Below are 26,656 nucleotides of genomic sequence, written 5' to 3'. Positions count from 1 at the left end.
ATGTCTGTTGGCTACCTGTTAGACTTTCTTATCAGAATATAAAACTCCATTCAGAACCATAGATGGGAGGCATATGTAGGCTGTAAGGAAGTTATTTCTATTTCTAGTATTGTGGTTGTGAATTGCACAGCTCATGCTGAATCAACTCTTCTTATTAACCGTAAACAACATGATGGATCAAATGTATTGGCACATGAGTGTAAGAATCACAGTATGCCTGTTGAAACTTCTGCAAGGTGTTCAGTTATCAAAGTTTCATTATATTCTTAGACACAGCACTGGCAATTCATATATGTTTGACGTAGTTTCACCACCCCAGAGGAGTATGATGTGGGACAATATTGAGTGCAAATTATGTCAGCAATCCCACAATGAGAGAGCTATCTAATTGCAAAATAGGCATAACTGCATGTTTTAGTTAGTGTAAACCCCAAGCTGGTGCCAGCTCAGTTTATTAATCATCTGGATGCCTAGGAATTTCACACAATAAGTTATATCCAACGTGGCCCATTTATATCTACTCATGATACCTAAGAGTCATTTTTATTTGTTTGGACTGGCATAATATGAGATTTTGTAAGATCAAGAGTTGAATTATTTGCTGTGAACCATTTATGAACTGGTTCTGCTGCTCTTCTGGCTATGTGTGGTATGGATGCTTTTGGCTCATTATCAGTATACTTGTATCATCCATTCTTGAAGATTCTTATCTATTGGTAAGTCATTTATGTGGATCAAGAACAGGAATGGGCCAAGCACCAAACCTTGAAGGACAATATATTTAATGTTTTTCCCATTCCGGATTTAGTCTGTAAAAGTAAATTTACATTTGTTAATGTATATTCACTGGTGATGAGGTTAAATCTATGCATGGGAGAGGGGTGCCTCTAACAGCATAGCATTTTAATTTCCCTAGAAGGGTAAACGGAGTCACATATTTCCCTGGAGATAATACGGGTCAAAACTAGAAAAAAATCATATAAATGTTCATCTGGAAATAAATGCTTGTTGAGATATGGGACATTCTGTCCTTAATAGTCATGTGTCTGTTAACACAACAAGAGGTGCTCAGTGTAGTTACCTTTCATTTTTACACATCCTGCATGTTGTCAATGGGTGTTGATGTTTGTTGTTTACACTCATTGGAATCATTTCTGTTCTGATGTCTGCACTACCTCAAAATGATATGTATAGAGTGGCTTATGAAGGAAACAGTTGAAAGTGCCTTATCTGACAACAGTATCAGATACAGAGGACTATGTGTGGCCAAACACAACCAATAAGATGCGAGGAATGAATGTCAACAAGAAGTCAGCCTCTATCGACATCTACTTCTATGTAGATACTCTAAAATCCAATATACGGCATGTGGCGGAGAGTATCCTGTACCACTACCAGTCATTTCCTGTCCTGTTCCACTCACAAATAGAACTAGGGCAAAAGATTGTCTATACGCCTCCATATGAGCCCTGATTTCTCGTATGTTATCTTCAGGGTCCTTATGCGCAATGTATGTTGGAGGCAGTCAGCTTCAAATGTTGGTTCTCAAAATTTTCTTAGTAGTTTTCCTTGAAAATAATATCACTTCTCCTCTATGGACTCGCATTTGAATTTCTGAAGCATGTCCACAACACTTATGTGTTGTTTGAGCCTACTAGTAACAAATCTAGCAACCCTTCTCTGAATTAATTTGATGTCTTCCTTTAATCTCCTCTGGTGCATATCCCAGACACTGGAGCAGCACTCAAGAATAGGTCACACTAGCATCCTATATGTGATCTCCTTTACAGATGAACCACACTTTTCTAGTACTTTCACCAATAAACCAAAATATAGTATTTGCCTTCCCTACCACAATCCCCACATGCTCATTCCATTTCATATCACTTTGCAACATTACACCCAGATATTTAAATGATGTGACTGTGTCAAGCAGGACACTGCTAATGCTGTATTCGAACATTACCAGTTTGTTTATCCTACTCATCCGCATTAACTAATATTTTTTACACATTTAGAGCTAGCTGGCATCCATCACACCTACTAGAAATTTTGTCTGAGTCATCTTGTACCATTCTACAGTCACTCAACTTCAACACTTTACCATACACCACAACATCATCAACAAACAACTATAAATTGCTGCCCACCCTGTCAGCCAAATCATTAAAGTATGTTGAGAATAATAGTGGTCTTGACACACTGCCCGGGGGCACTCCTGACAATACCCTTGTTCTGGTGAACACTCACCGAGGACAACATTCTGGGTTCTACTACTTCAGAAGTCATTGAGCCAGTGACATATCTGTGACTCTATCTATTCCATATGCTTGTACCCTCTTTAACAGCCTGCAGTGGGGATGTGTCAAATGCTTTCCAGAAATCTAGTACATGGAAACTGCCTGTTGCCCTTCGTCTGTAGTTCACGTGTATCACATGATAAAAGGGCAGGTTGCATGATGCTGATTTGTGGACATAAGATTCTCGGTCTCAAAAAATGTATTATATTCAAACTGAGAATGTGTTCAAGGGTTCTGCAATCTATACCACTGAGTGCTGATCATTCTGGACACAAGTAAAATGGCCTGTATCTCAACAAGTGTTTGTTTCTCAGCATATATCTGTAGGGCTTTTCTTTAATTTTTAAGTACCAGTACTACTCTCCTGTAAGAACATTTGACTCTTTCTCTCTCTCTCTCTCTCTCTCTCTCTCTCTCTCTCTCTCTTTTTTAAAAGCAACTGGTGTTTCGATAGATATCAGAAATTTTTTTATATGCACACTGTACATAGAATCAATCTAAATAAATAATAATAATCTAGTTGTTTCATACAACACTGTGTCAGTGGAAAACATTGGTTTATTTCTTGTTACAGACTAAATATAAAGTAGAAATTTATGAGCTCATTCCGCAGGAGAGTCCCATATTAGTGTAGTGTGATACTGGTCTCTTGGTGTCTTTTTATTGTTATCTATTGAATGAAGGAAGATGAACAGCGGTACAAACACAGGCCATGAAAGCTATAACTTTGAAGCTCTTCTGCTAAAAGTCTTGTACATGCCTGCCTTGTCTTATCCTGTGTGCCATGCTGTGCTTTCTGTTTACTATTGTCAGACAATATGACTTATCTTTCACTGATGGAGTTCTGGTCATTCATCGTGATTTGCTCTCCCTGTTAACAAATATTCTTAAGCCGTATGTTACATTAGAATAATTTTGGAGTTTGGTATAAATTGGACATATGAAATGCCACTTTAAAAAAGATTTAGTTTTTAACAAGAAACAACTTTTTCTGTTGACAGTAGGCACTTCGTGAAACTTGATGTGCAGTATTTCTTTAGACTGAGTCCATCTACTCATGACAAAAAAATTGAATTGCAAATATCTAGCTAAACACCAAATCAATTCTCATAGGGTACCCAGGATAAGAATGTGAACAAGACTGCTGCTATTTATGTAAACCAGTTGTTTTGTACATAATTATTAATTCAAATTGCTGAGTTGTTCTTAAATTGCCACTACCACTACGACATTAACTTTTTTAATTTTTTGGGTGTCATTCTATTTTCTTATGTAATTTTTCACATTTTTGCACCACCATGGATCCTTGCTCCTTCCATCTGCATCAATACAGAAAAGTTTCCTTATCTCTAGCCAGATCCCAGTCCCACATACTGTTCCTGCCTTGTTGCTTGGCTCATGAAATCCCCCCTAACGGCCTTACCATCAAATTACCCATCTCTGGTTGCCACCCCTCCTTCCACAATGACCTCCACCTGTTCAGATTCCGTTAATCCTTAGCCCTCACCAACACAGTCCTTCCATCTGCATCAGTACAGAAAAGGTTCCTTATCCCTAGCCAGATCCCAGTCCCACATACTGTTGCTAACTTGTTGCTTGGCTCGTGAAATCCCCCCCTAATGGCCTTACCATCAAATTACCCATCTCTGGTTGCCACCCCTCCTTCCACAATGTCCTCCACCTGTTCAGATTTCGCCAGTCCTGAGCCCTCACCAACATAGTCCTGCAAAACCATATCAACCAAGCCCAATCCTCCTTGCAGTACCTTCTCTCCATCTGCAAAATTCTGCTATGTAATCCCAAATTCCTGGAACCCATGGGACACATTGAAACTCTTGCCCTGCAGGAACTTGAGCAACATGCACAATGCCCCCTAAAAAAGCTCTCCATCCTGCTCACTTCCTACTCCCGCCTCAGAGTACCACTGTCCACCACTTCTACAACAACCTCCAAACCTCCCCCACGCCCCCTCATAGCTGACAAGCCCTGTCTCGTAGACCTACTACACTTACCCCGCCCTCCAAAACTCCTCTCACCACCGCACAGAACCCAAAACCTAAACAGACCTGCAACACAGTCATGAACCTTTCCTCCAGAATCCTTAGTCCCACAGAAATATCAGTCCTTTCCAAAGGCCTCACCTTTTGCCGCACTCCCAAATTCAACCATGCAGGACTAGTTAAAGACCTTCTCTCTTTCTCCCGGTCCCTACAGTGGAAACACTTTTTCGCCACCAACCTGACCAATCACACTCAACCAAAGACTAATATTGAACCTTGCGTAACTCAGTTCACTCCTTCATCCAACTGTGATCCACCCCCACTGCCTCCAAACCACCCCCTGTTAACTTTCCAGAATTTCTTATCCTCGAACCTTGCCTCACTATCGTTCCCCAAATCCCACAACATGCATACTAACCTTACATCCGCAGAAAGAACCGCAGTCCATCATCTAAAAACTGATCCCGGTCTTATAATCCTACCTGCAGACAAAGGCTCCACCACTGTTGTTTTGAACCGCAAGGATTACGTGGCAGAAGGAATCCCTCAGCTGTCAGATACTTCCACCTACAAACCTTGCCACACTGACCCCATTCCAGCAATCCAGCAGGATCTACAGTCACTACTCAAATACTTGGGCCCATCCCAGAACCTCTCCCCAGAGTCCATCTCTCTGCTTACCCCTACCACTCCCCGCACTCCCACCTTCTACATGCTTCCTAAAGTCCATAAACCCTACCACCCAGGATTCCCCATTGTGGCCAGTTACTGTGCACCCACTGAGAGAATCTCTGCTCTCGTAGACCAACACCTTCAACCTATTACCCGGAACCTGTCCTCCTATATAAAAGATACCAACCATTTCCTCGACTGACTCTCCACAGTTCCTTTCCCCATTACCACACGGTGCCCTGCTCGTCACTATTGATGCCACCTCCCTGTACACTAACATTCCTAATGCCCACGGCCTTACTGCTATCGAACACTACCTTTCCAGACACCCTATGGATTCCAAACCAACAACCTCCTTCCTAGTCTCCGTGACCAACTATATCCTCACCCGTAATTACTTCTCCTTTGAAGGCATTACCTACAAACAAATCCTCAGTACAGCTATGGGCACCTGCATGGCAGCATCCTATGCTAACCTATTCATGGGCCATCTAGAGGAATCCTTCGTAAAAACCCAGAATCCTAAACCCCTCACCTGGTTCAGATTCACTGATGACATCTTTGCTATCTGGATTGAAGGTGAGGACACTTTATTCACATTCCTCCAGAATCTCAACAACTTCTCCCCCATTTGCTTCACCTGGTTGTACTCAACCCAACAAGCCACCTTCCTAGATGTTGACCTCCACCTCAGGGATGGCTACATCAGTACCTCCGTCCATATCAAACCTACTAACCACCAGTAATACCTCCACTTTGACAGCTGCCACCCATTCCATACCAAGAAGTCCCTTCCGTATATCCTAGCCACCCGTGGTCGTCGCATCTGCAGTGACGAGCAGTCCTTCTCTAAATATACCAAGGGTCTCACTGAAGCCTTCACTGACTGTAATTATCCCCCCATCCTTGTACAAAAACAAATCTCCCGTGCCTTATCTTTCCAGTCTCCCACCACCTCCCAAAGTCCCACAGTTCGGCCACAGAGGAGTATTCCCCTCATAACTCAGTACCATCCGGGACTGGAGCAACTGAATGACATTCTCCGCCATGGTTTCGATTACCTCTCGTCATGCCCTGAAATGAGAAATGTCCTACCCACTATCCTTCCCACCCCTCCTACCGTGGTATTCCGCCATCCACCAAACCTACAAAATATACTCGTCCATCCTTACACAACCCGTGCTCCCAATCCCTTACCTCATGGCTCATACCCCTGTAATAGACCTAGATGCAAGACTTGTCCCATACATCCTCCTACCACCACCTACTCCAGTCCGGTTACTAATATCACCTATCCCATCAAAGGCAGGTCTACCTGTGAAACCAGTCATCTGATTTACAAGCTAAGCTGCAACCACTGTGCTGCATTCGATGTAGCCATGACAACCAACAAGCTGTCTGTCTGCATGAACGGGCACCGACAAACTGTGGCCAAAAAACAAGTGGATCACCCTGTTGCTGAACACGCTGCCAAACATGATACCCCTCATCTCAATGACTGCTTCACAGCCTGTGCCATATGGATCTTTCCCACCAACACCAGCTTTTCTGAATTGCGCAGGTGGGAACTTTCCCTGCAATACATCCTACGTTCCCGTAACCCTCCTGGCCTCAACCTCCATTAGTCACTGTCCTCAGCCACACCCAGTCTTTTAATTTCTTTTTATTTCTCTCCTTTCCGCTACTTACCCCTTCCCCCCTCTGCACCTTCTCTCCTGCCCTCCATCTAAACTGCAACACTTCACTGTCCGCCACTCCCACCATACTATCACTCCCCTCCACACCCCAGCCTCCTCCTTACCCCCACCCAGTCACCACTCCCATCATGCACTGTGCTGCTGTTCGCAGTGTAGTTTCAGGTCTCTGAGACTGCAGACGTGTGTGCAAGTTGCGTTTGTGTGTGTGTGTGTGTGTGTGTGTGTGTGTGTGTGTGTGTCTACTGCTGACAAAGGGCTTAATGGCCGAAAGCTATGATTGTGTGAATCTTTTTATTGTGCCTTTTGTGACTCAGCATCTCTGCTATATGGTGAGTAGCAACTTTCCTTCTCTGGTATTGTAACTTTTTAATAATTGAAACAGTCATATATCTCTAGTTTTAATACATAGTTTTAATTTCCATAAATTGTTAGATTTAATTTGGAGAACATTATTCTTTATGAACTACTATTGATTGTAGCGTTGTATCTCTTTCAGTTTTGAAGATGTTCAAAGTAATTTTCCCCCTGTGTTACATAAATACATGGAAGGGCAAGCAAAGGAAATTGTACGTCAATGTGTGGAGCCACCTTTGCGAAAACAGTCAAAAGGTCCTCCATTCTCTCCCTCACCTTCACTTCAGAAAGCTGTCATCTTTCTTATCTCTACGGTCCATCAGCTACCAGGAGAGAAATGCCAGATATGTTGTGGGCAGTGCTTACCTCTTGAACCACAAGTAAGTAACATTAACCTATTTTTTTAAAAAAATTGATAAGGGTGGCAAGTAAGTTAACCATGCTATATGAAAGTTCTGCCTAAGAGACACAGACTCTGTGATAGTAGTACTGAAGCAAATCTGTTATACCCTCTCTGTGCACTCCACATACTGCATTACAGCTGACTCAGATCACCCCTGAGCTGACTTATATGCCAGGTTGTGGCATGAGTTCCACTGTAGGACGTGCCTGATGACCTACACTCTCTGGGTAGTGATACCACAGTGGTCGATAGTAATGTTGTGCCAGCTATTCTGTGTCAGTAGTGACCTTAGATGGTGCCACTACACCCTGCATATTATTTCGAAATATTTCTGTAGCTTATGTGTCAGTTGCATTTGATGAAACAGGAACCATATATAAACGTCTATTGTTAATTAACTGAACAAGATCACAGAGAAGAAAAATAAATCAATTGCAAAAATTGTTGACATCTTAAAATAGACATGAAAAGAGGTGGCCAATGTATCAAGTGTACTACAGCAAGTTAATTTCATAGTACAGATGCGCAATTAAAAACTCGTTTATTGTATGTGCATTGTTCTTTTTGAATAATTGTTATTCATCATTCTGTGGCAATGTACTGAAGATATCTAAATACAATTTTGAGTACAGCCTTTAGAAGAAGAAAATTGTGGAAGTTTAAATTAATTTGAATTTTCAAGTCTGAACCTTTCTAAATTCAAAGAACAATTATTACATTCTAAATATAATAAGGGAAAGACAAAACTCACCTGTAGTGACTGATGATTGGAGCGTAGAAAAGCAGAAGAGACGATACTATTCCCACTTGTTTTCAAGCTCTTGCTCTTTTTCTAATAAGAGTACACAAATTTTCACACACAACCACATAGGCATTCATCCCCAGCAAAGACAGTGAAGACTAGAAATGCTGATACATTCTGACATTTTTACTCTCAGCTCTGATCGAAACAGTAGCAAGAAAACATTGTACGCAATTGCTGTTTTGTTAAAATACAAATGAATGTTGCTGAACACATATCTATGATTAACACTGAATATTGTCAAACATTTGCACAAGTTTAAGTGTTTAGGGTATTAGGATACTTTTCTGTAAAACAGATCCTGAGTGAAATCTGTGCAGAACAGAAAGCAAAGGAGAAGCCAAAGTTTTTCTCCTGTTACTACATAGCATGGTAAAAGGATAGGAATACAGGCAGAAAGAGAAAGAATTCTAATCATAAGATAGCACTAAAAAGTGCAAATCAAATCATTTGCTGTGAAACTACATTATGGAAAAAGGTAATTATGATAAGATTCAGAAAAGGTGGTATGGAATAAAAATCCTGATACATTGAATGAAAAGACAAAGAAAGAAAGAAAAAAAGATAGAGAAGAAGTGGCAAAAGTGATAGAATGAAGGCGTGTGTAAGTGGGACCACTGAACAAGGAATAGAAAAGCTACAAGAAAATTTAGGCAGTAGTGAGGAGCCAGAAGTTTGTAAATCATTATGGTGAATTTTTCTGTTGTTACAAAATAAACTGTTAAACTGATCTACAAGCCACCAAAGTGGCATCCAATTTAAAGGCTTACAATAGTCAGGAAGTCATGTTGTTGTTGTTGTTGTTGTGGTCTTCAGTCCTGAGACTGGTTTGATGCAGCTCTCCATGCTACTCTATCCTGTGCAAGGTTCTTCATCTCCCAGTACCTACTGCAACCTACATCCTTCTGAATCTGCTTAGTGTATTCATCTCTTGGCCTCCCTCTACGATTTTTACCCTCGACGCTGCCCTCCGATACTTGATGCCTCAGAACATGTCCTACCAACCGATCCCTTCTTCTGGTCAAGTTGTGCCACAAACTTCTCTTCTCCCCAATCCTATTCAATACTTCCTCATTAGTTATGTGATCTACCCATCTAATCTTCAGCATTCTTCTGTAGCACCACATTTCGAAAGCTTCTATTCTCTTCTTGTCCAATCTATTTATCGTCCATGTTTCACTTCCATACATGGCTACACTCCATACAAGTACTTTCAGAAAAGACTTCCTGACACTTAAATCTATACTCGATGTTAACAAATTTCTCTTCTTCAGAAACGCTTTCCTTGCCATTGCCAGTCTACATTTTATATCCTCTCTACTTCAACCATCTTCAGTTATTTTGCTCCCCAAATAGCGAAACTCCTTTACTACTTTAAGTGTCTCATTTCCTAATCTAATTCCCTCAGCATCACCCGACTTAATTCTACTACATTCCATTATCCTCGTTTTGCTTTTGTTGATGTTCATCTTATATACTCCTCTCAAGACACTGTCCATTCCATTCAACTGCTCTTCCAAGTCCTTTGCTGTCTGACAGAATTACAATGTCATCGGTGAACCTCAAAGTTTTTATTTCTTCTCCATGGATTTTAATACCTACTCCGAATTGTTCTTTTGTTTCCTTTACTGCTTGCTCAATATACAGATTGAATAACATTGGGGAGAGGCTACAACCCTGTCTTACTCCCTTCCCAACCACTGCTTCCCTTTCATGCCCCTCGACTCTTAGAACTGCTATCTGGTTTCTGTATAAATTGTAAATAGCCTTTCGCTCCCTGTATTTTACCCCTGCCACCTTTAGAATTTGAAAGAGACTATTCCAGTCAACATTGTCAAAAGCTTTCTCTAAGTCTACAAATGCTAGAAACGTAGGTTTGCCTTTCCTTAATCTTTCTTCTAAGATAAGTCGTAAGGTCAGTATTGCCTCACGTGTTCCAGTATTTCTACGAAATCCAAACTGATCTTCCCCGAGGTCGGCTTCTACTAGTTTTTCCATTCGTCTGTAAAGAATTCATGTTAGTATTTTGCAGCTGTGGCTTATTAAACTGATTGTTCGGTAATTTTCACATCTGTCAACACCTCCTTTCTTTGGGATTGGAATTATTATATTCTTCTTGAAGTCTGAGGGTATTTCGCCTGTTTCATACATCTTGCTCACCAGATGGTAGAGTTTTGTCAGGACTGGCTCTCCCAAGGCTGTCAGTAGTTCCAATGGAATGTTGTCTACTCCGGGGGCCTTGTTTCGACTCAGGTCTTTCAGTGCTCTGTCAAACTCTTCACGCAGTATCGTATCTCCCATTTCATCTTCATGTACATCCTCTTCCATTTCCATAATATTGCCCTCAAGTACATCGCCCTTGTATAGATCCTCTATATACTCCTTCCACCTTTGTGCTTTCCCTTCTTTGCTTAGAACTGGGTTTCCATCTGAGCTCTTGATGTTCATACAAGTGGTTCTCTTGTCTCCAAAGGTCTCTTTAATTTTCCTGTAGGCAGTATCTATCTTACCCCTAGTGAGATAAGCCTCTACATCCTTTCATTTGTCCTCTAGCCATCCCTGATTAGCCATTTTGCACTTCCTGTCGATCTCATTTTTGAGACGTTTGTATTCCTTTTTGCCTGCTTCATTTACTGCATTTTTATATTTTCTCCTTTCATCAATTAAATTCAATATTTCTTGTGTTACCCAAGGATTTCTACTAGCCCTCGTCTTTTTACCTACTTAATCCTCTGCTGCCTTCACTACTTCATCCCTCAAAGCTACCCATTCTTCTTCTACTGTATTTCTTTCCCCCATTCCTGTCAATTGTTCCCTTATGCTCTCCCTGAAACTCTGTACAACCTCTGGTTCTTTCAGTTTATCCAGGTCCCATCTCCTTAAATTCCCACCTTTTAGCAGTTCCTTCAGTTTCTTCAGTTTTAATCTACAGTTCATAACCAATAGATTGTGGTCAGAGTCCACATCTGCCCCTGGAAATGTCTTACAATTTAAAACCTGGTTCCTAAATCTCTGTCTTACCATTATATAGTCTATCTGATACCTTTTAGTATCTCCAGGATTCTTCCATGTATACAACCTTCTTTCATGATTCTTAAACCAAGTGTTAGCTATGATTAACTTATGCTCTGTGCATAATTCTACCAGGCGGCTTCCTCTTTCATTTCTTACCCCCAATCCATATTCACCTACTACATTTCCTTCTGTCCCTTTTCCTACACTCGAATTCCAGTCACCCATGACTATTAAATTTTCATCTCCCTTCACTATCTGAATAATTTCTTTTATTTCATCATACATTTCTTCAATTTCTTCGTCATCTGCAGAGCTAGTTGGCATATAAACTTGTACTACTGTAGTAGGTGTGGGCTTCGTATCTATCTTGGCCACAATAATGCGTTCACTATGCTGTTTGTAGTAGCTTACCCGCATTCCTATTTTCCTATTCATTATTAAACCTGCTCCTGCATTACCTCTATTTGATTTTGTGTTTATAACCCTGTAGTCACCTGACCAGAAGTCTTGTTCCTCCTGCCACCGAACTTCACTAATTTCCACTGTCATACAACATTCATTTGAGTTGTGTGATTGCAGTCATGTTAAAACACATACATCATAAAATTGTTTCTGAAATGATGGACCTTGCATAATTCTAACTAGAAAATCTATATTTACAGTTTATTAAGCACTCCGTGGTGCATTTCAGTAGCTCTTGTAATCATTTTTTGTAATTATAATTTAGTTAAAATATTATTATCAATATTAGATATATTTGTTTAACACATATTTCTTTTTCATATTCCAATTTAACTGAAAACACACTTTTCAAGTGATCAAAATAGTTTTAGTGATGTGGAATCTATTTGTCTGACTTTTCTTCCAGTTTTGAATTTGTAACCATGTTGACTAACTCTAATGGAAGCTCTACAGATTTTCAATCAATATTTTGTTTCTAAAGGGCTGTCACCAGTGGCGGCCGGTGATCACGTGCTAACATATTACAGCACTTTGTAAATATCATACTTAAATTATGCCATTTCTCTTCAAATGTGAACCAGAAATCACATTAAAAATTCATCATTTCTCTTCGAATGCAAGCTGGAAATCACATTAAAAGTACACCAGTTCACTTCGAATGTGTGCTGGTAAGCAAATGAAACAAGACAGAAAATGTTTTATAGTGCTCTCTCCACAATAACTGAAAACCAATGATGAGTGCTGAAAAGTGGTCAACTGCGCTATGGTCAACTCAGAGAAGGGATGCAGCTGTCTGTTTTCGACTGTGCGTACTCTAATGTGACTTCATCCCTGCTGCTTCCTGTACGATGAGTGCTATATTGGTGGTGATAAAAAAAAGTGAGTACACGGGAAATTAGCATGAAAGTGTTTTCTGTAGATGATCTGCTAAAAAGGCCTTTTTCCAGTAAATCTTTGGAGCAGAAAGTGAGAGTTAGTGTGTTTGGTGGATCCACTCAAAATTTAAATCTTAACAACAGGAGGATGTGAGACAGGGCTCACTGATTTGGCTCAAAGTATGCAACTAGAAGCAGGTAGATGCCCTTTTCTAATTCCTTGAATATTTTTCCTGAGTAGGCCATAGGAAAGGGTAAAATATTTTCTTAAAGATATACGCATAGAGTGTGAGGGATATTTGAGCAGCATTTTACTTCAGTTCATATACATAATATTAGTATATTCACTATAGTTATGATTACTACCCTTGTATGTCAAAAGGCTATTAGTGGGGAAGGAAAAAAAAGAGGTCAAGTTATAGGACATTTAGTACGGAAGTGTTTGAAAAGAGTTCAGGTTGAGTGAAAGATGTAGGACATATTAATGTGTTAATAATAATAAAAAAAAAGCAGAGATCATAAACATGTAAACAAAGTACTTGATCTTAGTACATTAGGTTAAGCTAATGTTGCAGCAATATTAAGTCGTGCCAGCATGATGCTGTAGTGGAACACAATCTGTTTATTTTTGTAATATTGTAGCACATTGGTAAAATTTTGCACAAATCACCACTGGCTGTCAGTGTAGATTTGGTTAAAACTGAGTCACAAGCTTTCTCACAATCTATAAATCCCAAAGTGGTAATTTATACTCATTGCTCCATTCTGTGGTTTCATTCATAATTTGAGAGTGGTCCATTTTGCTATGTCAAATTCTAAAGCCACCTTGTTCTTTTGCCTGATTCCCCCCCCCCCCCCCCCCTCTCTCTCTCTCTCTCTGTTGTTGGTAGTGATTTTAGTTAATATCTTATACATTATGAAGAGGAGAATTGTGGATCTACAGGTTTTTTGTAGCCTTTCTTGTGAAGGAGAATAATTACAGTATTGTTTTGTGTGAATTGTCTAAACAATTTCATAAATTCCCTTTATTTTGCTTGCAGCTTTAATCATTTCTACTGAAACACTGTCCTAAGCAGGGATCTACCCTTTCTTCACACCTCATATGACTTCATATGCATCATCTGTTCTTTTATTATTATTATTGTTATTATTATTTTCTTTTTTTTCTGTTCGTTCCTTTGCAAAATTTTCATTGTGTCATCTCTCACCCTCTCACCTTATTGAAGAAATGTACAAATATTTCAGCATAAATGTACCACATTCCCTTTAGTCTTCACTTGGAAATATTGCTTTTTGTAATAGCTGATTTGTTCCATTTGAGATTTTCTTTTCTCCCTGCAGTACCTTTTTCCTGTTTATATTATAGTCAATCTTGTGGGTGGTGTGGGGCAGCTGCATTGTCAGAAGGCTGATTCGCTAGGGCATGAGGCTGGATGGTAGGCTAGTGGGGCCAAGGAAGAAGCGGTTGTCAAATTAAACACTTTATTTTTAACTTGTTGGTTCTGGAGCATATGCATATTGTGTAACACTTCATTCTCCAAGCTTACAATGTGTGTGGTATGCCACTTCACCACTGACTTATTATCCTTGGCCAGCTCTTTCACTACCTCCATTATTCTGTTCAGTTCTCTTATGTACCCAGAGCCTGCTACTCCAAACAAAATCCTTCCCCCAGTGTCTATCCAACCTTTCTTCTGCTGTAGTAATGAACGTGGCATCACCTCCACAAATTGCTGCATCTGCCCTTGCAACTGCTCATATGTCCTGTATAATTTCTTGTACTCCCCTGAAACTTCCCCAGGTACTCCCTTGTTCTTGGCTACCCATCATGAACCATAAAACACGTTCTCCAGTCTCCTTATTTCATTCCAGAACTCTCATGCATTAAACACTAAAGTCAGTATCTATTTCTGACTAGTAATCATCACATCCTCTTATCTGGCAAACAGAACTCCTCAGTCCATATGTTGGCTCGACAGTATCCGCACTCTGCCCCAAGGACACCTAAAGAACCCTTAGTCTGACACACAATTCATACTTTCACCCTTAAAATACTACTTCCGGTACCCTGCAAACAATATCATAAATAACCATCTATAAACAAAATAAAATACATCTGCTACTTCTGTGACTTCAGTGCATATGACACTTCTTGCATGGTTTATTTACACTTTCCTGTGTACTTCTCCAATTCATCCTTTTTGCTTTTCTTCTGGTTCCACTGTAACTATCCCTGGGGTTGACTCCAAAATGCCTCTGAACAGTTGTAGATGTCCAACATTCATTGTTGTCGACTTCGACAGCTGCAGGATAACATTGAGTGAATATGTGGCTTCTATTACCTGACAAGGACCTTGGAACCTTATCACAAATGTCCTCTTGTCTTTTTGTGTGTAAAGGCTAGGCATCACCTCCCACTGCCCCACTCTGTACTGCAGTGGAATATAGCATTTCTGCCCTGTATCTGCACTGAGCCAAGAAGGCATGGTTTCAAATGATTCAAGCTATGAAATGAAATGATGTAACAATTTTATGAATAACTCTTCTGTATTTTTCTTCTCTGGTGTAACCATTATAATGTTAGATGAACAGATCTCTTATTAATTCTTAAATCAGGACACCACCTACAAACAGAGTCTTAGAACAGAACAGACTTGACTATTAGAACAGAATGACATTTGCGTTAAACTTTCTTCAACTGTTTCCAGGTAGTGTAATTTTATCAGCAGCATCCATTTCTCCATGCCTTCCGTGACACCTCCAAGCCATGATGCCAAATTATAACTAAGCCCACCATAGCAGGTGGAGATGCTCAATCCTCCTTGTGCCTTGATGATTTTCTGTGCTCACACTTCTTTCACCCCATCTGTACGTGCATCAGACCACAGTGTGCAGTTCTCCATTTAAGTACTATATAAACAATGTTTTTACACAAATATCTTTTGTTGGCTTAAGAGGAAGAATCTCTCACTGTTCTCGCAAACTCATGGACTGACTCCACATCATTTTGCCTTAATCATATCAGATGCTGATGGAATTTTTCTCCCAACCCTGTACTGGTGTGGAGCTTCGAATTATACATACACACTACAAATGAAAGACATGTGTCCCAATCTTTGTGGTGAGAGTTCACATAGTAACTCAGCATCCTCCTGGTCATCCGATGCACCATTTCCCTCTTCAAAAAAATCAACTGAAGGTGAGGTGGACTAGTTATCAATTTCTTCAAATGTAACAAATGATGAAATTTGTTCATCAAGTCTGACATTAAGTTCGTATCCTGCTCTGTAATCATCGATTCTGGTACTCCAGAATCTGCCTATTGACCAGTGCCTGTTCAATTGTAATTACTTGCTTGTTCGGCGTAGGTATCATCTCAACAAACTATGAGAAATGACAACTCATCATCAGCAAAACAACAATTCCCTGCCGGGATCTGGTTAAACGGTACTACCACATCCACCACATCATCTCAAATGGTTTTGAAGCTTCTGGCAGTCTCTGTAACGGTACTTGCTTACAACTCGCATCTGCATGCTGTGCAAAATTCCTCAAATACTGATCCACATCTCCTTTTCTTCCTTTCCGCTAGTATTTCTCCATTACCCTTCAGCTCGTTGCTCTGCATCTTTCATGACTGAGCAGCACATGATCATGTGTTTCCTTTAGAACATCTTCTTTCATCTTTGCCAGGGCCATTGCTTTTGGCTGTAACTCTGTTGCTTTGCACAACAGACCGTCATATATGCTGAACTGTAGGTGGATCCTGTATTATTTGCAGCAAATGTTAGCATTCTGTGCCACTTGCTGTTCAGCAGGGCTGTGACCCAGTACTTGCACTCCGTAGTCAAGCTCATTGAGTCTTAACACCTATCTCATTAGTCTGCTGGATGAGCCCTTCAACCCTAATAACCTTTTCAAAGTATCATGATGGGTCACTACTTGAAAGTTCTTCCCATAAAGGTAACATTGAAAATATGACACTCCATGCATGAGGATAAGCATTTCTCTCTCTGTGGTTGAATAGTTTTCTTGGTTCTGTTAAGTTGTCTTGTGCAGAAGCCATGGGGTGTTCCTCGCAGTTGATCGCTTGACTCAGAACACTGCCGAGAGCATGATAAGATGCCTCACAGGACAATATAAACTCCCACTGGAAATCTGGGAACATCAACACTTGACTTGTCATAAAAGCTCTCTTCAGGGCTTCAAACACCCACTGACATTCCTCTGTTCACACATATTTTGCACCCTTTTCCAATAGTTGCATGAATGGTTGTGCTATGTTAACGAAACCCCTTATGGACTTCCTACAATAAATTGAGGATCCCAAGAACAACTTTCATTCTTTATTCACCTTCGGCGCTAAAAAATCTCGCACTTCCTGTACCAGCCTTGGATCTGTACTCGCCCCATCTTTGCTAATCACATGCCCTATGTAACTTACTTTCTCCAACACAAAAGCCACTTCTCCATACTCATAATCAGATGTGCAGCCCACAACCTATTAAATACTTCTCTTAAATATTGTCTGTGTTATTCCATGTTCCTTGAGAACACCAATATATTGCCCAGGTAAACTAGACACTGGCAAGGCTTCAACCCCTTCAACACTCCAACCAACAAATGCTGAAACATCACAGGAGCATCCTTCAGCCCAAACGGCATCCTTTGATACTGATAATGGCCCCAGGATAACGAAAAAACGGTCTTTGGTTGGTCCTCTGGAACCACCTCCAACTGTTGGTATCCCCTTCTTAAACTATGGTAGAAAAATACACGCCCTGCCCCTAGTTTTCGATGGTGTCTGTGCCCTACGTATGGGGTATGCATCTTACTATAAGAGGCAGTTAAATGAAAACCAAACACCCACCACAACAGGACATTGGAGTGGGTCCATTCAAAAGTAATCACCACATGTGTTAAAGATATTCATCCCACTAGAAGATGGCATGATCAAGCCCTGCTTTCCAGAACGCAGTGGCCACTGACAAATCCCAAAGTGCATGTTTTCTTGAACTTCCTTGTTCGACTGAGACTGATGTCCACGCATGTCTTTCCTCAGGTCACCTAAAATGTGAAAGGTCACCTAAAATGTGAAAATCAAATGGTGAAAGATCCAGGCTGCACAGAGTATGTTGCAATGTTTCCCAACCAAATTGCTGTTGCATAGCCTTCGTCTGATTTGCAGTGTGGGGACAGGTGTTACCTTATGACAGGATGCTTCCTCTGCTCATAGAGTTCCTCAAACATGGAACTACAATCAGTGTGTGGCCCTGTGAATACACTTTGCACAAACTGCACTGCACCATAAAGCCAAAATGCCCGGAAATGCTGTCAGACAAAATCATCCTGTTGCACGATAACAGCCGCCCCCTCACTGCCAGTTGGATGGAAGGCTACACTTTAGCAATTTGTTTGGGAAGCATTACAAAACCCTCTGTACATACTGAACATTTCACTTTGTGATTTTCACATCTTTGGTGACCTCAAGGAGGACAGGCATGGACGTCAGTTTCAGGCGGACAAGAAAGTACAAGAGTGGGTGCAGTTCTGGATCCGTCAGCGGCTGTCGGCATTCTGCAAAACAGAAATTGATCATCTCAGCTCCCAGAGGGGTAAATGTCTTAACATGTGTGGTGACTACTTTTGAATGGAACCATTCCATGGTCCCATTGTGGCTGGTGTTCAGTTTTCATTTGACTGACTCATATGAGGATGATTGTAATCGCTGCAAAATCTGTATTTCTTGTTAATAAACTTTCTCAGCACAATCACAATTCCTACTTCCCATGGTCCGTCACGCTCTTCTATTAAGCCACTGGCCGACTGCTGGTTAATAAGTTCCTCCAGAATGGGTTGCAAATACCAATGATTTGTGATATAACGGTACTTCATTCCCTTTTGAAATTCTGTATTACGTAACAGTTGTCACGGGCGACGAAAAAACAAATCTTCAAATTACACCAATAGCAGATCCATCCATGTTTGCTCTAATGCCTTTGGATACTCCACATCCTTATGTGATGCAGTCTTAGCAGCATCCTGTAGCTGTTTATAGCTTACATCTGATGTGCAACAATCCTCCTCCTCTGGAATGTCCCATCTCACTATCAACTTCCTCTTGGTCAACTTTACTTCTTCAGTGCTAAAATTGCCAACATTGACGGGTACTACCCTCCCACTGTTATTCTTCCATATGCATATGATATTCCTTTTAATCAAACAACTTGCTGAATCTAATACATCGTCTTCTTCCAGCAGTTCCATTCAATCTGTATAGTGAGCAAGCAAGAAAGGAAACAAAAGAAAAATTTGGAGTAGGAATTAAAATCCATGGAGAAGAAATAAGAACTTTGAGGTTTGCCAAAGACATTGTAATTCTGTCAGAGACAGCAAAGGACCTGGAAGAGCAGTTGAATAGAATGGTCAGTGTCTTGAAAGGAGGATATAAGATGAACATCAACAAAAGCAAAATGAGGATAATGGAATGTAGCCGAATTACATCAGGTGGTGCTGAGGGAATTAGATTATGAAATGACACACTTAAAGTAGTATATGAGTTTTGCTATTTGGGGAGCAAAATAACTGATGATGGTCGAAGTAGAGAGGATATAAAATGTAGACTGGCAATGGCAAGGAAAGCATTTCTGAAGAAGAGAAATTTGTTAACATTGAGTATAGATTTAAGTGTCAGGAAGTCTTTTATGAAAGTATTTGTATGGAATGTAGCCATGTATGGAAGTGAAACATGCGCGATAACTAGTTTAGACTAGAAGAGAATAGAAGCTTTCGAAATGTGGTGCTACAGAAGAATGTTGAAGATTAGATGGGTAGAGAATGTTGAAGATTAGATGGGTAGATTGTGTAACTAAAGGGGAGATACTGAATATTATTGGGGAGAAGAGGAATTTGTGACACAACTTGACTAGAAGAAGTGATTAGTTGGTAGGACATGGTCTGAGGCATCAAGGGCTCATCAGTTTTGTATTGGAGGGAAGCGTGGAGGATAAAAATTGTAGAGGGAGACCAAGGCATGAATACACTTAACAGATTCAGAAAGATGTAAGTTGCAGTAGTTATTCGGAGATGAAGAAGCTTGCACAGGATAGAGTAGCAAGGAGAGCTGCATCAAACCAGTCTCAACGACGACAACAACAACAACAACAACAGCAACATTGACTGGTAAGTTTGGCTCCACACTCACCCAAAACGACTTCCCACTGCCACTTGGCTCACAATGAAGCAAATTAAGCCTTAATGTATTTGTACACTGTTTAATTGAATTGCCCACTACAATGGAGACAGATCTAAATTGGTTGAGGGATTTCTGTGGCAAGAAAGTCTTCCCACTAAGTTCCACTACATGTTGCCAAAGATAAATTATGGCGTGATTTTGATGCAAGAAGTCCAATCCTATCATCATGCTGTAGTTCTCACTTACATGGGGCACTACTTCCATGCACTGCCTAGATCCGTTTGCCTCCAACGAAAAATATATTTCCATTGGTCTCAGTGACCTTATGTTGTTGTCCGTCACCCTATGCAATTTGTAGTGTGGTGGATTCCATCGCTTCCGACGCACTAGGTCCCTACTGGCTACTGACATATGCATCCCTGTGTATGATAACTTTTACTTCCTTCTCTTCACTACACCCATTATTGCACATTCAGCCTGTGCATACATAATTGTTGCTTGCGTTTAACGGCTGCTTGCTTCTTCTGTGTCCACCCCTACTACCTTTCCTATAATGCTGTCAACGAGACGTATCACAGCTATTCCACTGAGGCTGGAGGCACTGCTTCTGCAGATGTCCTGTTCACCCTCAATTGTAACACATCATATTTGCAGAGAATACGCCATGCCTGTCCCTCGCACCCATTGACATATCAGTTTCCTCATTGCATGACAATGCTCGGCTTAAAGCCCAGAGAGCTCGTCCATGGAAAACTGACTAGCTGCAGCCATGCAGCGGCCTAATGTTGAGGCACCAGGCTACGACGAGATCTATTTTTGAGCACAAGACCCTGTGGATGCAAGTAGGTCCGCACCAACTGTGCCTTCTTGGAGCAATTATGCTGCCGCCTGTTGGCAAGGTGTGCAGATTCAGATTCAGATTCAGATTCTTTATTAGTCATTCAGCATTGTTACATGCAATAGACTCAGAATGTCATGGTTATGTTCATCATTGTAGTCTGTGGGTCATTGGGCACATGCCACATGTGGCACAATGCTATTATGCTGTAGGTCTATGAGCCCCATCATAGCATTCCCACATTAGAAAAGAGATGGTGACACATCTTGGTGTCTCAGAAGGTGGTAGTGCCACTGCTGGTGTCCTGGGGAAGCTGAGAACCCAGGGGGCCATTGTCAACATCAATGGAAGTGGACGCATGGCCTGCCGGAAGGCTGTGATGCCAGGTCCTGTGGCCAGCAAGCCCTGCAAGTGAGACAGCTAGAGGTCATAGTCATCACTCCTGGGCATTGATAACTGTGTGAATGCTGGTGGGGGGTATGGGAAGGTGGTGGGCTGGATGACAGATACTGCCAACCATGGAGTTTTTCAGCCAGGCTGTATCCATCCTGTGGAGAGGAGCAATGGGAGGCAAGAAGTAAACTGAGCTGCTTCGAGATCGTGCAACTTCGCCAGTTCAATCTTAAAAGTGTGGGTGAACATCCTTGCTAGTCATTGAAAATGGGGTGGAACAGTGCTTTACATACCAAAACTATGCCATTTCCCGCACAAAAACTGCAAAATTCTGCTGACATGAACTGAGGGCTGTTATCCATCAGAGTTGTTTCTGGAAGCCCTCCAGTTGAGAAGATGCAAGATAAATCCTGGATGGTCTTTGTTGATGACATTGGGTGCATTCATGAAACTTATGGAAAACTGCTGCTGCATCTTATGAGCAATGACTAGTAACCCAGAAAGGCCCTGCGAAATTAGGATAAGTACGAGACCACAAGGATGTTACGTCAGGCCAAGGAAAATACTGAGAGGTTGGTGCTGCCTGCCTGCTTTGGTGTGTCATGCACACTGTAACCATGTGGTCTATATCAGTGCCCTCCAGATGACATGTTGGCAGGCTATCTGTTTGGTGAGGACCGTATCCTAATGACCTTCCTGAAGTACTGGCCAGACGCAGTGTTGGAGTGCTTGCAGATTGAGCACTCTGGCATGTCGTTTATCTGCTTGGAACCAGAGAATGCCTTTGAGAGCAGACAGTTCACGTTGCAGGTAGCAATAGGCCCCAGCGTCCAGATGTTCAAGGGTTTTGGATTTGCTAGCCAAACATTCTTCACAAATTGCATGACTTCGTGGAGGACTGAGTCCTCTGGCAACTGTCAGGTGATGACTGTAGTATCCATGGGTAAGCTGGCCACCACTGCCTCATCATGGAGGACTGGGTCCTTTGGCAACTGTCAAGCAATGACTGCAGTATCCATGGGTAAGCTGGCCACCACTGCCTCAGGCTCTGTGTCAGCATGAAAGCTGACTTCAGCAGCCCCATCAATCTTGGGGTCTTGTCCCACTGGTTGACGTTATAAGATATCCATGTTGACATGTTGCACCGTGCACTGATAAGGGATGTCGTAGTGAAACCCGGACAGGGACAATGACCATCTCTGCAGGCATCGGGTGCTCCTAGTCGAAATATTAGAATGAATGTTGAACAGTGGTAATAAGGCTAATGATCCATTAACAGGGTAAATCACTGTCCATAACATAATCAAGAATTTCTTCAAGGCAAAAATGGTAGCTAAGCCTTTCTTTTTTATTTGTCTGTAATTTCACTGTGCCTTCATTAATATCCTGGAAACAAACACAACTGGGACTTCAGCTCTGTTGACTTTGTGAGAAAGAATGGCTCCCAAGCTGTAGTCGGATGCATCTGTGATCACTATCAGGGGCTTGGACAGGCCATATGCCATGAGGCACATTGAGCTGAGTAGAGCCTGTGTAATGTCTCGAAAAGACTTATGCAGATGAAAGACCATTGCCTCTCAACATTCTTGTGAAGAAGCTGATGTAGTGGTTTGGCTGTAGCTGCTGCCTGAGAGGAACAGATTTTCTGTAATGATTCAGTTGACCTAACATGGATTTGAGTTGTTTGGCGTCTCTGAGGGCCCCGGCCGGTAGGTTTTGTACAGCATTGACATGATGCAGGGTGATGCGTATGACTTACGCACTGAAAGCATGTCCCAGATAATCTATTTGCAGCATGAAGAAACAGACTTTTTCCATATTGCACTTCCAATTAGCCCACTGGAGAACACTGAACAAGTAGTCCAAATTGATTACTAGATCCTGTTCATTTTTGCCAGTGACAAAGATATATTCCAAATAATTTACTGTCCCCGGAATATCCCGTGTGAGGTGTTCCAAACAGCAATAGAATATGGCTGGTGTTGTGGCAGTGCCTAAGAGCATGTTGTTATACTGAAAAAGACAAGGACCAGATGGAGTGTTGATCATCAGGATGCTTTTGGAGGCTTTGTCCAAGAGGAGCTGCACATAAGCATTAGAAAAAGGTTGTAGTGTAGGGGAGCCCAGATGGCAATGCAGCTTCAATCGACAGAAGTGGTGGAAGATCCAGTATTAATTTGAAAAACAACTAGAATGGCTTGATTGCCACTTCCAGTGTTAATAACCTATTGAAGATAGAAGGGAGGCCTGAACATGGAGAACATCTGGACCATAGATCCAGTCAATGTTGCCCAAATCACAATCCCTGGAGTCCACAATCAACATCCTATCTTTATGGATGACCAGCATACTTCAGTGTTGTGTCCTTTCTTCCCACAGTCTGTCCACTCTGTCCTATGAAAGTAGCACTGCTGCTGCTGACATATTACAAAACACTTACTGCATGAAGGTAATTTCTGCATGTGCTGTCCACCCGGGAAGGGATCTGGAGAGTTTGGTGGGTGGCAGACACTTGCAGTGAGTCCTGCAGAGCTACTGAGTACCAGATGGACTGTTTAAATGCCTGGATGAGGGGAAGACATGTAGCTAAAGATGGGTCATTGAGCTTTAAGAGGTCATTGTGGAGTCCTTTATCTGTAGAGTGGACCAGGATAATTTCCCTAACCACGTAAGACTGTTTGCACTGAGGATTAGAACATTGGAAACTGCAGTCCCTAGAAAGACCTCATAAGTGGGCTGTCCACTCCCAGTACAACTGCTGTTTTGTTAGAGGCAGCTGTCCGCCCCGATAACTGAGCGGTCAGTGTGACGGATTGCCGTCCTGCGGGCCCGGGTTCAATTCCAGGCTGGGCCGGGGAATTTTCTCCACTCAGGGACTGGGTGTTGTGTTGTCTTCATCATCATTTCATCCCCATCCACCACGCAGATTGCCCAATGTGGCGTCGAATGTATAAGACCTGCACCACAGCGGCCGGACCTGCCCTGCAAGGGGCCTTCCGGCCAATGACGCCAAATGCTCATTTCAATTTTCCATTTCCAGTGGGAGCTAAAAAACTTGGAACAGGTAGCTGCCACATGCTCTTGGATATCAAAGTATTCCAACAAACAGGAGTTTAAGCATTCATGAAGCAAAGCATGAGGTTCGACCTCATGATTGAGCTGTTCCAAGAAGCAATAGATTTCAAATGCAGAGAAACTAAAGCTCAGGTAGACAATGAAGAGGGAGTTTATTGAACAAACATAAACCTTCAGTTATCCTCCTTTGGAGCATAATTACCCAACAATAAGTCTGTGTCTGTGAAGTTAGTGAAATGCTTAAGTCCGGTGGTCGGTCATCCAGGGAAAACTGAATCACAATTAGTTGAGTCAAAGTATGATTAATGAGCAACTGAGTGTCTTTAATTACAAGACATAATGTCATACCAAAATATCAAAGACCCCGGGGACAACCGTGGGTGGTTCCACGAAGTGTTGAAGGCAAAGATTCCAGGCAAGTAGACTGGCATCAGATTACAGGTCACAGAATCAGTGGTTGGTGTAAAGCTAAGAGAGCTCACTGTGGAGGCCTGAATAGCCATAGCCATGTGCCAGCCTAAATAGTGTTGAGGCACCAGGGTATGGTGAGACATATTTTCAAGCATGTCGTCCTGTGGAAGCAAGTAGGTCCGCGCTAACTGCACCTTCTTGGAGCGATGCTGCTTCCGCCTGTCAGTGAGGTGTGTGCTCAGAACTGCAGTGTCAGTCTTCACCATTGTAGCACTTCAACTTTTGGCATAGACCACCTGTAGTCCAGCACTGTTAATGCTGGAGGGCTCTGGTCCCCAACAGAGCAGTCATAGTCTACACTTCCGACTTCTTGCCTGATGAGCCTGTTTGTTTCTAACATTGAATCTGTTTTTACTCCTCATCTTACAAATCTGTGATCATTTGTAATTTGAAAGTGATTCAGGACTGTTACAAGCTTTACAGTTCCTTTATGTACTATACATAAATGCCATAAGAGATTGAGCAAGTGGTTAGATAATAAAGATAATTCTCATTTGTTGTTCCATCTCAGTTGCACATTTTTAATTATATTACATGGTTCGATCACTGTGAATCATCTTCAAATCTAAGTAGTTACATCAGCAATCTGTCTTGTCTGCTCAGAACCACATAGACTTGTTTAGCAGTCTTTTTGTTGTGCATGCCTATGACTCAACATCTCCACTATATAGTGAATAGCAATCAATCCTTTTCATAATATTGTCTTTCTGTAACTGTTCATAGAGATCTTCTACCTCTTCATCAGAATGTGAGTGTGTTGTAGTGATTTGTGTGTTGTAATGATTTATATGTAAGAAGGCAGCAGCCTGATGTGCGCTTGACTTGGAGAGAGATGGAGAATACTTTGCAGTGTTGCAAGTTTGTTCTCTATTTGTGTCCTTTGACTCACTCTCCAGCCATTGCCTATCGTGGTAGCTGACAACACCAGGATAATCGCTACATCAGAGCAATGTTTCTGCTTCTGTGTCTCCCTAGTAGAATTTATATACTCAGGAAAACTATTGTTTTCATTTCTTAATGTAATATTTTTTGTGATTGTTTAATGCTACCCATAATGAACACTGTAGTGGCTAAGTGACCTCACCACACCTAAACTGATGTGAAAATAAATGCTAAATGTTCCATATGCACACCAGAGTGTGTCCTATAGACAGATGTGGCAGAACAACACTCTTCTCTGGAGCATCATGTGGTGCACTTCTACTTGCACTGTGCGTCATCCAACCAGCCACCTTCTTTTGTGCACACCACTGTGGTGTGTTGATATGAATGATTTTCATGGAGTACCTTTTCTTTATTTTTGAAACCAGTCTTTCTGTTCTGTCTAAGAATCCTTCAGTATCTACTAACATATGTTAAGCTCCAACAGTTCTGTAATTAATCATCACTAAATAAAAAGTATTTGAAGCCTTTCCATTTTGATTGTCATTGTTGGTATCTACTTAGCCAAATGTCATGTAGCGGAGGTGACTGTGTGTGCCCCCTTGCCTGAACTCTATGCTTGAGTACCCTCTGTCCACTACTCTCAATATTCTTTCAGTTGGTCCAGAGTATCAACTTTCAGAAGCTCGCACTTGTCGGTAGGGGCTGTGGCAACCTCACCCATTGTACTTGGATGTTACATGTGAAGAACGCAAAACATTGGTGGAACTATGCTCACAAGACTTTCGGCCTAGACATGAGTGCTTATGAATCTCAGAGTTTCGAATCAGCACAACCAGATAAACTCAAGTGGGAATTTAGGAAAAAATTTAGTACTTTTTGTACGGATTCTCCCCAGGACAAACTGTGTGTTAGTTGTGGTTTGTGAAGATTTGCTCCCTAGGTCAACAGAAATTCATTGTATGGAAAATTCAGCATGTAATAATGACTGTATTACAAAAAGGGATAGATTGCTACTCACCATGTAGAGGAGATGTTGTTTCACAGAAAGGTACAACAAAAAGGACCGCTATACATTCAAGCTTTCAACCAAAAGCCCTTCCTCTAAAGTAGAAAATGTACACACAGGTGATCTAAATGATTAATGGAAAATCTCATATAAAGATGTGAAACAAATACTAACAAAGAGATAGAGGGGCTGGCCAGTACTTACAGAATTTAG

The 26,656-nt window shown here is 41.5% G+C and overlaps 1 protein-coding gene across 3 annotated transcripts in view; it reads left to right on the top strand.

Annotated features, from left to right (window-relative positions):
• The window catches only part of LOC124605417, a 103,213-nt gene that overhangs the window by 66,408 nt on the left and 10,149 nt on the right, over window positions 1-26,656 (top strand). For all 3 annotated transcript variants that reach the window (XM_047137072.1, XM_047137071.1, XM_047137069.1), the window contains exon 5: window positions 7,166-7,403. In XM_047137072.1, coding sequence (XP_046993028.1) covers window positions 7,166-7,403 — 238 coding nt within the window. The remainder of the gene's footprint in view (window positions 1-7,165; window positions 7,404-26,656) is intronic.

This window comes from Schistocerca americana, chromosome 3 (genome assembly GCF_021461395.2).
Source record: "Schistocerca americana isolate TAMUIC-IGC-003095 chromosome 3, iqSchAmer2.1, whole genome shotgun sequence".
NCBI lineage: Eukaryota > Metazoa > Arthropoda > Insecta > Orthoptera > Acrididae > Schistocerca > Schistocerca americana.
This window is presented reverse-complemented; position numbering and strand designations above follow the sequence as displayed.